A 12811-nucleotide genomic window follows, 5' to 3' on the forward strand; every position below is an offset into this window, starting at 1 on the left:
AGGGGAAATCTGCAGCAGCACTGTCACACTGCCTATGGGACAAAGGTAGGCACTGCTCTTATCAGTAATTAGATCCTATTTGGCATAAAGGAGCAATTACCCTCTGCCTTAGGAATTCAGAGATTGTTTCTGTTTCCAACTTCACCTTTTCTTTGTATATCTCATTTTCTTTGTATATGAAGATTTATTTCTTTTTCTTTTTCTTTATTCTTCTCCCATACAATATACATCCTGACCACAGACTCCCTTCCCTCAGCTCCTTCCAGCCCTTCCCCCATTTGCTCTCTCCCCCAGATAGATCCACTGTTTCTTTACTTCCATTCAGAAAAGAACAGGCCTCACAGTGATATCAACTGCACATGGCATAACAAGATGCAACAAGACTAGGCACAAACCAAGGCTGTAGAAGGCAACCTAGTAGGAGGAAAGAGGACTCTTAGCAGGCTAAAGAGTAAGAGATACTCCTCTCCCATTGTTTAGATGTCCAACAAACACTCCAAGCTAAACAACTGGAGCATGTATGTGGAGGTCTGGCTTTATTTTTATATACATTCATGACTCCATGTAATTATCATGACCATTTTTGTTCTCAAGTTTACTATTATTAAGGTCTAGAATTTGAAGTTAATAATCCCCAAGACTCCTTACGACTCTATTCTGGTGTCGTTTTTGTGAAATGGAAAGAGTTTTGTAAGCATGCTTAAGAAGTTACCTAGTTAATGTCAGTCTTCATGGGCTAATATTCTTCCTATCCCTAAGCAAAGAGCACCATGATGAGCCTTCTGGGGTGAGAGTGGCAGTGAGTACTAGTGTGGAGACGTCCCTAGTGTAAAGAAGAGGTGGGTTCTTCAAGGCTGCAATATTCAGTTGTTGTTTATTTGAGGACATGACTTCAGTGTACAGGATGCTCTGGAATGAAGTGAGAACATAACTGAGAAAAAATAATAATTGGAGACATAAAGTTGTGTGATCTACATCCGAGGGCTGATGAGCATGAAGCCCATGAGTTAGTTCTTTGGGTTATGATTTCATGCAGTTTTCATAGAAAACGGATGTGTTTTTATAATGTATTAAGTTAGCTTCAGGGTCCAGCTCAAGCTGAGATGTATATATGAGAGCATATGTATCTATATATTCCCTTCTTGGGGAAACAAAAGTGTTTGTTTCCCTGCCACTTTGACCAAAATTTTAATTTTATGTAGCCATTCTGTGCAAATTTAGAGAACCAACTCTGAACATCATTTTCTTTTCCACATGTTAGGATTCACAGCTGCACTGAAAAACTTAGCTTCTGCACCTGTGTTTGGAAATGGCATCGAAAACATCCTGCTTACAGCAGAGTACCAGACATCAAATCGCTTCCATTTTAAGGTTGGAGTTTGAATGCTTTTAAAAATCTTTTACAACCTTGTAACTGCGGTTCCCGCAAAGGAGAGCATTTTGTAGTTATGCGATGCTGGTTTGCGGAGGCTCTTCAATAGCTTTCTTTCTGCGTTGGAACTTCCTCAATACAAACTGAGTTTACCAATGAGCTTCAGTTTCTATTTGTTTGTCATGGATACAGTGAAAATTGTAGAAGGGAACAAGATGGTGCCACAGCTTTGAACTTTCTAGGGGCAATCCATGTCTTCGGAATCACAGTGTACCTCTACCTAAAGACTGATGTATGCCCAACGAATAAATGTATGAAGGTGGCAAATATAGCAATCACATTACTTTAGATATAATGTCAGTTTAATTACTGTCCAATTTCTAGTACCATCTGAATAAGAAGTACGGAAAGATAGGTAAGTTTTCATTTGGACTTTGTTTCTATTCTTCTCTCTGTGCAGTTGACTGACCAAACCAAGGAGAGGTATGAGGTGCCCCACGAGCATGTGAAACCCTTCAGTGGAAATGCTGCTTCTTCCTTGAACTACAATGTTGAGGTCTTCAAGGAGCCATTTAGCATCAAAGTCACCAGAAAAAGCAATAACCGTGTGCTGTACGTTTTGGAAACTTGGGTACCTCTCTTATCCCAGGTCGCTATCTGGTCCGGGAGATGCCCTCTACCACCTCACCCCTGTCAGTTGCAGATTTCCATTCATTTTTATGGCCATCTAGTTACCTCTCCTGTCCTTCCCTACACCTGATCCTGAAACCCCCATTACCCTCTCCATCCCCCTCCATACCAGTTCCCCCCCTCCATCTGTCTCTTATGACTGTTTTACTCCCCTTTCTAAGTGGTATTCAAGCTTCCTTACTTGGGCCTTCCTTCTTGGTTAGCTTTTTTGGGTTTGTGGACTGTAACATGTTGCCTGCATTTTATGGCTAATATCCATTTTTAAGTTAGTGCATACTGTGCATGTCCTTTTGGGACTGGGTTACCTCCCTCAGGATGATATTCTCAAGTTTCATCCATTTGCTTCTAGCAGATGTTCAGCTTGACCTTCGTGTGGGTCCTGAACAACTGGAATGGGGGCTATTCCAGGAGCTACTGCCTGTCTGTGGGATATATTCTCCTAGCTGGATTGCCTTGTCTGGCCTCAGTGGGAGAGGAAGCACCTAGCCTTGCAGAGACTGGGATGTCAGGGTGGGGGACGACCCAGGGGCCAACCACCCACTCAAAGCTAAAGGGGAGGGAGTTGAAGGAAACGTTATGGAGGGGTGACTGGAATGGATTCAGTGAACAAGATGTAAAGTGAATAAGTTAAAAAAATAACATTTTAAAAAGTTTGGAAACATATCAAGGGGAAGTGGCAGTAGGAAGATGATGACAAGGGGAAGAGTATAAACTGCTGACCTTACTGTGCTCCAAGTGTGTACATGTGCATGTGTGCATGTGCATGTATAGTCTTCCTTCTTTTTAATTCCTCTGCACATTTCTTTTCTCTTTTGTCCATCTACCTAATCATATGAGTACCAATCAAGACTTATATTAAGGGTCTATGATTGTTTGAATACAGTGCTCTGGTTATGTTGTAATGTGTCTAAGGAAGAAGCAATGGTCATACCACAGTGATACCTGCCTTGGAGACTTTTTCTCTTTTGGTATCTTTGGGGACATGTCAGAGGAAGGCTTGGAAAGAGAGTGTTGTGTTGGCGAGTTGTGGAAAACACTTGTCTCTGCACTGTGTCCTTCTCTCCCTACTTTTCAATCATGGCTGTGCTTCCCTCCCATGTTTAGGTTTGACTCAAGTATTGGGCCCCTCCTCTTCTCTGACCAGTTCCTGCAGCTCTCCACCCACCTGCCAAGTGCTAATGTGTATGGTCTGGGTGAGCATGTGCACCAGCAGTACCGGCATGATATGAATTGGAAGACCTGGCCTATGTTTGCCAGAGATACAACCCCGAATGAGGTAAGGTTTTAGGCTCCTTCCCTCTGAATAACACAACCTTAATCTTGAGGGTCACATGGTATAATTGTTTAGAGTGGAAATCTGGAGTGAGACTTATCAACTATATGATTCACGGCAAGATGATACTTCTTTGGGTGTTTGGTTCCTCATCTATAAAATTGGAGTATTGACATGTGCTTACCTAGCTCATTCAGGGTGTGTGAAACTTAAAGTGGGGTTCATATACTCATCTTATAGTTGGTGATAAGGGTTAAATGACTGAAAGATATAAAGTATCTAGAAGCATTAAGTGTCACATAAAACATGATCAATAAATTTCCCATTGAAATCAAGTTAAGAGCCCAGGGTAAACTGTTTTTCAGGCAGCAGAGACAGCATCTAATCCTCACTCTGGTTCACTTAAGCACTTGTTTCACTAATATCTATCAGAAAAGTGGAAAATGTGTTGAGGGAATGGTTTATGTGGAGCAGCTGGTGATGACCTAATCCGGAGCTTTAGACCTTTGCTGGCCATGGTGTAAAGCATGAACAAGACCAAGGGGCAGTGTGGACTTTCAGCCCCAGTAGGACTCTGTATGGTGGTTATTTGTGTTAAAACTCAATAGACCGCTTGCATATAAGGTTAAGTTGGGATCAGGCAAGCCTCTTTGAGAAGACACATTCTACGAACTGTCGTTTCAGAATTCTTATCTTTTCATATTTTAACAAAGTCAAGACCTCCATATTCATACTTGGATTGTCACTTGTTATCCTCTGAACAGAAATCTGAACTCATACAGTTCACTGGCATCTTCATGGGCCACGATGTGATATTTAGACTAACCATAAATGCTTATTTTCCAACTGTCTTCTACAGGACGGAAATAACTTGTATGGTGTGCAAACATTCTTCCTGTGCCTTGAAGATAATAGTGGATTGTCCTTTGGGGTGTTCCTGATGAACAGCAATGCCATGGGTAAAGGACAATGGAATAGTCTCAAACAAACAAGCGCAGGATGTATCAGTGACCCCTTTCCAGCTCTGTGTTTAAATGCGGGAATCCACCTTACAGTCTTTAAAGCATGGCTTTGGGAGGGTTGTGTTCGCTGGCTTTATGTCCTTACCTTCTTGCCTAATGGAATCTGTGTGCAAAATGGTTCTTCTGGCTTCTCAGCTACGCAGTCTGTTGCTTGCATTGGAATGTTTGGTGTTACAAAGTTCAGATAACTCTTCCTTTAATCTACTGTAAGACAGGTTCTTGAGCATGATCCCCACCCCCCCCTTAGTCCTACATTAAATTGTCTTGCCTGACAGTTCTAGTATAGTCACTACATAGGAAGAGAGATAGATCAACATCTGCCAAGGTTAATGGTGGGCCTAGGATATTTAGTCTTACCTCTCAATTGAGAATTGTTGGTTTAGATCAGTGCTACTCAAAGATATGGTTCACACAGCAGCCATGTAAGATGAACATAGACCTTGAGAGTAGGCATTGATTTAGCATCCAAAGGTCTGCATAAGTCTTTTTTCACAGTCAATTCTATGCTGTTTTGTAGATACACCATTCAATAGAATAACTCTTAAATTTTATTTTCTTCTATTTTAATCTTTTAAGAGGTTACCCTTCAGCCTACCCCAGCAATCACATACCGCATCACTGGGGGAATTCTGGACTTCTATGTGTTTTTGGGGAACACACCTGAGCAAGTTGTTCAAGAATACCTAGAGGTAAATATGAAATCATGGTTATCCTATGTAGCAAATATTTGAGAGATGTAAGCTTATACATATGAGCTAGACACACTCGAGCTGATACATTTAAGACATAGGACAGACTTCATCTATGCAATAGGAATTTCTTTATAAAGTTTTTATGTTATTAAAAACTGTGAAAGAATATAAAGATACACCAAATGTGGCCTTACTCTTAAGACGAGATGTACAAGTTGATTAACATTATAACATTAATGACTCAATGCACTGGAAACTGAATACATTTTGTGCCCTAAATCAATGTATCAGAAGGCTTTGTTTTAAAAAGTATTGTGCTGATGAGGTGATTTAATTGGTAAATTGCTAGCCACATGAGCAAGAGGACCTGTGTTCATATCCTCAGCACTTATGTAAAAGGCAAGGTGCACACCTGTAATCTCCCTGGTGTGACAAGAGACAGGGGAATTCTTGGGATGAGCTCACCAGCCATTAATACAGTGGGACCAATCAGTGACTTCCAAGTTCAATGTCAGAGAGACCCAGTCTTAAAATTAAGATAGAGAGCAGCTAAGGAAGACACGCAACATTAGCCTATGTCTCCCCCCCCCAACTCCCATGCACCCTTACCGTATGCATGCTAACTTTCATTTAACATATTTCTTGTAGCTCATTGGGCGGCCAACTCTGCCTTCATACTGGACACTTGGGTTTCAGCTCAGCCGGTATGATTATGGAAGCCTAGATAAAATGAAAATAGTTGTGGAGAGAAACCGTGCAGCACAACTCCCTTATGTAAGTAAGCTTGAGCACAGTTCCCTGAAATCCAGGGAGGGAAGAACAGGAACAGCCTCTGCCTTCCCCATACTTTCTCTTTGAGGTTTTTTCTTCTGTTTTGGGTAATAACATGATTTTTTAAATGTATTTTGACTACTAAGAACTTGTCAGATCAATAACTTCTGTTCAAAAATGGTAGTTACTTTCAGTGGGAAATGATGCTTACAGACTGATAAGACAGAGAAGGCAGCAAACTGGTTTCTGACTACTTGTTGAGGGTTTTATTAGTTCAATTTTCGTACACTCATGGTGGTCACTGCATTTTCACAGAACTCAACTTTGAGCTCTCAAGTTAACTTCCTCTTTAGCTCAGGTTTCAGCTTATGCCTCTCTATGAAGATTTATTGCCTTATATATTATTTTGGTTAGATTGTTTGGACTCAAAAGTATCATGTCAGAGGTTGACTATTAAGATGATGTGCAGTTACTCCGAGATCCTAGTATAAGCTTGATTCTTAGGTTTTGGGTCAGGTAATGCCTAATTCAGGCCTTCCATCTCCCTGTTCCTTATAGTTTAATAGATTTTAACAAGTATTTCTTGGGGACATTGAAAAAGAGGAGATATTTCTAGATTGCAGAAAGTTAGGCAACACACACACACACACACACACACACACACACACACACACACTCACACATTCACACCAGTCCTCCCACACATAAGCACACACATACACTAATACAAACTGGTTCAGGCTCAAGTTAACTAAACTGGCCATTTTTTCTACATATGAAAAATTGAAGCTAAATTAGTGAAGTTGCTTGATTTTAACCATTTACCTAGCTTGTTGGTGACAGAATTCATAGTTAAGTTGATTTAAAAAATCAAGCGACAGGGTTGAGGTGCATTTGTTTTGCACTAGTGTTTTGGTTGCTGACCATTAGGTAGTGAACAGGATCTGTTTTCCTACATACTGTGATCATTTTGTATTTGAAACAGAACTTTGATAGATATTTTGGAATTGGGGAAGAAAATGTGAAAAATATAATGTAAAAGAAGTGGGACTGAGAAATCTTGGGATGACGAGGGGAAGGCAGTGATTAGAGTTGTATAAGACATTTGGGTGAGTGGTCAGCTCTGATTTGGCTTAAGATCTGGCCTTTCTTGTCTTGCAGCCCTCAGGACTATGTCTCTGGGGGTGAGAAGGAATAACAGACAGAAACAGTGGAGGCAGAACTGAATTAAGGAAAAGTAAGCACAGCCAACACAGTAGTGAGAATGCCAAGTGTCTTCTGGACTTATTTCAAAATCCCATCCATTTAGCTGTGCATGGTAAAAGGAACAGGGTTACCAGTTGCAGTCTCCAGCACCATGGCTGCTCTGTGCTCTGCATGGTTCTTCTTCTGTACAAACAGACATTTCCTTCCTGGGTAATCTGAGGAATGGAGGAATAGGTTTTACTGTTGTACAGCAGTGCAAAATGTGAAAGGAACTACTGAAATAATTTAGAGTCGCATATGGGTGTCAGTCTTACAAGTTCAATAAAGCATAGAGTACATGTTATACTTAAGTGTGCTTTGAGTGACTAATTTTGAATATTTCTATTATAGTATTTCTATTATACTGTAATGGAAATTTAGGTATCAAGAAGACATAGAAAATTAAAAAAAATCTCTAGAGTAATCACATTCCCTTTTCCTCTCCATGTCCTGGTCACAGATACAGTCTGAATATTGGGTGCCAGTATTTTCAACTGGGGAGGGATAAATGCCAATGAGTTGTAGTAGTGACAACAAAAACAGCTATTGGGATAGTGAATGAGGATGAAGGCAGAAGAGAAATCCCTGCCCTCTATTTATCTTGGGCATAGGGTGAGTTTTATTTTGATAGCACCAGTGATTTTTTTTCATAAATTGTGCAGTTGATCTGATTGCACGGGTGGGGCTGAGCCTTGGGAAATAATAAAGTTCGTTTCTCAAACCGCTCTGGGAAAAAGTGCATTTCAATAACATGGACTGACAGTGCTGCATTTAGATCATAGCACAGCAGAGCAGGTGGCTTTTGTCTTGAATAGTAAAGGTCAGAATTCATTGGTTTCTGCAACAGGGAAATGTGTAGATGGTAAGTTGTGGATGGCTGTATTCTTTCAGGATGTTCAGCATGCTGACATTGATTATATGGATCAGAGAAAGGACTTCACTTATGACCCAGTGAACTTTAAAGGCTTCCCAGAGTTTGTCAAGGAGCTACACAATAATGGACAGAAGCTTGTTATCATTTTGGTATGTGCTTCTTTTTCCCTCCAAAATCACACATTTGCTCATCTTTTTCATCATGTGCTCCTCTCTCGCCTTGCCATCCAAAGAAATGAAAGTATTTTAAAGCCTTCACTGGTTATATTATTTTATTAGTGACTCTTCTGAAGTCCAGCCTTTAGCTTAAAGTAAGTTTTTTCATTATGTTTTCCCTTTTCTTAGGATCCAGCCATTTCCAACAACTCTCTCTCAAGTAATCCCTATGGCCCATATGATAGGGGTTCAGCAATGAAAGTCTGGGTGAATAGTTCTGATGGCAATGCACTCATTGGAAAGGTAAGAGTAGAGAAACAGTGGCTCTGGCTTTGGCTGGGTTTGAGTGTGTTTGGATAAGTATGTGGTTTTCTGGTGCAAGTTCAAAGGACTTGGGCATACTGAGGATAAATTTTTCTTTGCATTTTCATTACCAAATACCTACCATCTACCCTAGCTCTGACATACTTTTATCAGCCAGATCCCATTAAATGGTAACTCATTTATGGAATGTTCACCTCATCACTCTGTCCTCCCACGTTACTATACTCCTCTGTCTCACAATGCTCCATCGACACTACTTTGCAAGTAGCACTAGTCACCTCCTACTAGGAAAATCCAATGAATATGGGCCATGCCCCTCAAAGAAGTTTCTTGTCAAAGATTAATATACTTATCACTTTAAAAATATTTTAGTGTCTTCTTTTTCCTGAAGGTATTATCATCTGTTTTATTTTCAATATCCTTGCCTACCTTTCATAGTATAGTGTCTAAAGGAATTGAATAGAAATAGAATAGAAAAATGTAGCTAGTTTTCTCAGGTGGCCTTTTATTTCCTCTGAGAGTGATTCCCTAAGAGAGTTTAGTCTATGCTGAGGAGATTTGGGGCTTCTACCTGTCTCCATAACCACATTGGGAATTCTTACATAACGTTCTTTGCTAATTCTACATTCATTTAATTTATTATTTATGTTTTCTTTTTTTGTTTCTCCAAGGTCTGGCCTGGAACAACTGTGTTTCCTGATTACACCAGTCCCAACTGTGCTGTTTGGTGGAAAAAAGAAATTGAGCTTTTCCACAATGAAGTGGAGTTTGATGGAATTTGGATTGTGAGTTTTAAGACTTGTATTCATAGAGGCATTAGTAGTGTATAACTCTAGCTATGTCTTTGAGACATGAAGTATACAAAAATGAAAATAGAAACAGGTGTCCCACATTCCTTATTGTGTCATAAAGTACCCAAATTGTTTGATGTTCAGTTTTAGGCTTTTTAAAATTTTGACATGATGACAGATGAGTCAGTACACGGGTGCAGAATGCCATCTGGCTCTGTTAAGGAGTAATATCTCATAAATCAAATGAAAAGGAATGTAATGCAGGTTAACATTAAAAATGTTGAATAAAATTTAGGTTTACAGTTGAAATTTTTCTATTTATAAAAGAACTGTAGAGGATTCACATAATACAATCAGCTAAAACAATAACAGCAAAAATCCCCCAAAGACGGATACACTGTCCCCCACCTCTCTCTCTCTCTCTCTCTCTCTATATATATATATATATATATATATATATATATATATATATATATATACATACACACACAGAGGTAGACTCACAGTTCTATTTAGGCACACAAACACTATAGGTTGAAATATATGACAGCAAATAAACGGAAACTTTTGATAATATATTTGGGGATTGTTTACTTTTAGAGATTATAAATATGCATCTTTTTAAAGTTATTCTAAGAACTTACTCTGTGAAATTTTCAGTGGGTAGAGAAGACAAGAAAATCTATTTTTATCACATCCATGGGCTACTCTTAAAAATAAATATCTATACTAATTTTTCTGATTACTCAGAGACAAAACATAACAGTAATATTATAAACATTGCATCCTACTTTGCCTAATAGGTTTTGTTCTCTGTCTGGTAGGATATGAATGAAGTCTCCAACTTTGTTGATGGTTCAGTTTCTGGATGTTCCCAAAACAACTTGAATTATCCCCCATTCACCCCAAGTAAGTCATTGTGGTCAGCTTGATTAACATGGCACAGTTTGTGTGATATTTTCAATTTAAAAGGATAGGCCTGAACCATTATGAACATTTGTACATAATGTTTACAGGGGAAGGAAAATGTGGGTACTACATATTGAAAACTAGGAAAGAGTCTCAATACACTGTTCATGGTTCTCCAAAGAGGCACAAATTCTCAATGGGTGGTATAGTCCTTCTGTGCCCAGCCCACTTCATTGTCAGGAAGAGTACAAAGCATATAAGATACTGATTCAAGAGGCTGGTGGGTAGTGCCACTCGCAAGATGAACCTCATAGGCCAGAGCTTACAAGAGATACCAGGAGGGTAACCTTGATTTTTGGGTGAGGGATCCTTGTGGTGCTGTCCACAACTTGAAGGGTGGGCATGGGAAATATAGTCAAATTAAGACAGACGTCTGGGGATAAGGTTGTGGAAACACAGTATTAATTGTAGCTTGACAAAAGACACAGAGCCAAGGAGAAAATTGTATTTTCATCAAGGGTGGAACAAAACTTTGAGGATTACAACAGCCATGGTCACTTCAATCTGATGGCAAAGTAGGAACTTCAGGCAGATGTAGGTGAGAATCAAATCATTTAATGGGAGAGCAAACTGTTCTCACTTAATTCTTTCAGGGATAGAAGCTATTTATAGTTTTCTTAGCGGCTTTAAGATTGTCAACTGGTGTTTAGAAGTATTATTAATTTAGCATTAGCACATAGAATGGATTTCAAAAAGTCGGTCATAAGTAAATATACTTTTAAAAAGCTATTTTAGTAAATAGAACACACAGATCATTTCTGTGGGGTTCAGAGTGATACAGGAGGAACAGATAATGAAACTAAGACTAGAAATCGCTCTATGCAAATATGATCAAGGGCAAAAGGAGTCAGACGTTAAATTACATGTTCACCCGATGTTTCCTATTTTGAGTCACATCTGAAAAAAAAAACAGATGGAAATTCTAGTTGAATTAGACTATCTTGTCTACCTCTGAGAATTAGGGGTGTATGGATGACAGAATGTATTTTTGCATAAGAAAACTACATCAACTAGATAATCTCCTGATGATAAGAACACAGCATGTTTGTTTTTAGGACGGCCACATCTAAGGCCTGCCCAGTGCCGCCATCTTTGCAGGTTATACTGTAGTTAAGAAGTAAGTAATCTGCATGTAAGGTTTTCCCTGACTGGTAATTCATTGCTGTTGTGGTTGCAGAGGTCCTGGATGGGAACTTGTTCTCTAAGACTCTCTGCATGGATGCAGTTCAGCACTGGGGAAAGCAGTATGATGTCCACAATCTGTACGGCTATTCCATGGCCATTGCCACTGAAGAGTGAGTCCATTCTTATTATGAACTTATATCTGATCAAATTATGGATCTGCTTGGTGACTCATATGTAGTAGTTGTTAAAAGTCTAAAGGGTAGTAGTCCTGGACAGATGGTTCCCCAGACAAAAACATGTTCCAGTCTCCTAGAGGACCTTTATTTGGTTCCCAGAACCCATGTTGGGTGGCTCACAACTGTCTGTGTATCCAGTTTCATGGAATCAGATCCCTTCTGGCACCTGCTTGTAATGTGCATATATCCAATGTATACAGATACAAACACACATATACTTAAGGCTGTCACAAATGTTAAAAAATATGGCTATCATTACTGATGAAAAACTGGCATGTAGAGAATAAGAAATCCAACATGTATTTGAAGAATACATAAAAAAATAGATAACAAATGAGTGAACGAATGAATAGAAAATCAGAAGAAAACTATTAAGAAATTTATCTAAGGTCAAGTATTTAAGTAATGTAAGCAACATTTAGGCCTTTCTAGACTAATGTGTTTTTATTTAGGTTACCTTTCACGTTTGTTTTATGAAATTCATATAGGCTGCTTTTGAAGTTGTAGGAAACTATGAGCCTAATGGCCTGTATAAAACAAAGCTAAACAAAACATGAATATATGCCGCGGTACATTCTTTTAACAGTCACTCTAACAAATTTTGGAGAAAGCAACGAAGGAGAATGAGATGTTTGTGTTTTACTATTCGTGCTACTGTTTTTCTACCAGTTGAGCTCCTCACTGACTCCTAACTCTATCCCTTCCCAGAGCCGTGAAGACCGTGTTCCCAGACAAGAGAAGCTTCATTCTAACACGTTCTACCTTTGCCGGTTCTGGCAAATTTGCAGCCCACTGGTTAGGAGATAACACTGCCACCTGGAAGGACCTTCAGTGGTCCATCCCAGGCATGCTTGAGTTCAACCTTTTCGGTATCCCAATGGTGAGTCCTTTTGCCAAACTCTCTTATGACTCTCAGTCCCCATGAAGCTTCCTGCTGACAGGTTTTCATACTGCAAAGCCTGTCATAGCCTAGGGCTTTAGCCTCATTCTTTATCACCATCACTGGGGCTCTGGTACCATAACCTCATTGCCTGCATTGCCTGATGCAAAGAGAAAGTGCAACCCTGATAGCTCCTGAAGTATTCTTAAGTGTCTGACACAGAGAAAGCACACTAGTTGTCTAGTCTAAACCAGACACATGCATACATGGAACACACCTTTATAACTAATCAGATGCGTGCATACATGGAACATATTTACTGAACTAATTGGGTGCATGAATACATGGAACACACCTATATAACTAACATCAGGTGCATGCATACATGGAAC

The 12811-nt window shown here is 39.5% G+C and overlaps 1 protein-coding gene across 7 annotated transcripts in view; it reads left to right on the top strand.

Moving 5' to 3' along the window:
- Positions 1–12811, top strand: part of Mgam (maltase-glucoamylase) — a 160490-nt gene that overhangs the window by 22846 nt on the left and 124833 nt on the right. For all 7 annotated transcript variants that reach the window (XR_005503531.2, NM_001427451.1, XM_063285350.1 and 4 more), the window contains 12 exons: positions 1262–1371; positions 1833–1984; positions 3167–3338; positions 4195–4294; positions 4934–5046; positions 5698–5823; positions 7957–8088; positions 8284–8397; positions 9090–9203; positions 10034–10118; positions 11356–11473; positions 12248–12419. Coding sequence is in view for 6 of the 7 variants with exons in the window: in NM_001427451.1 (NP_001414380.1) it covers positions 1262–1371; positions 1833–1984; positions 3167–3338; positions 4195–4294; positions 4934–5046; positions 5698–5823; positions 7957–8088; positions 8284–8397; positions 9090–9203; positions 10034–10118; positions 11356–11473; positions 12248–12419 (1508 nt within the window). In the remaining variant the exon portion in view is untranslated. The remainder of the gene's footprint in view (positions 1–1261; positions 1372–1832; positions 1985–3166; positions 3339–4194; positions 4295–4933; positions 5047–5697; positions 5824–7956; positions 8089–8283; positions 8398–9089; positions 9204–10033; positions 10119–11355; positions 11474–12247; positions 12420–12811) is intronic.

This window comes from Rattus norvegicus, chromosome 4, assembly GCF_036323735.1.
Source record: "Rattus norvegicus strain BN/NHsdMcwi chromosome 4, GRCr8, whole genome shotgun sequence".
NCBI classification, from domain to species: domain Eukaryota; kingdom Metazoa; phylum Chordata; class Mammalia; order Rodentia; family Muridae; genus Rattus; species Rattus norvegicus.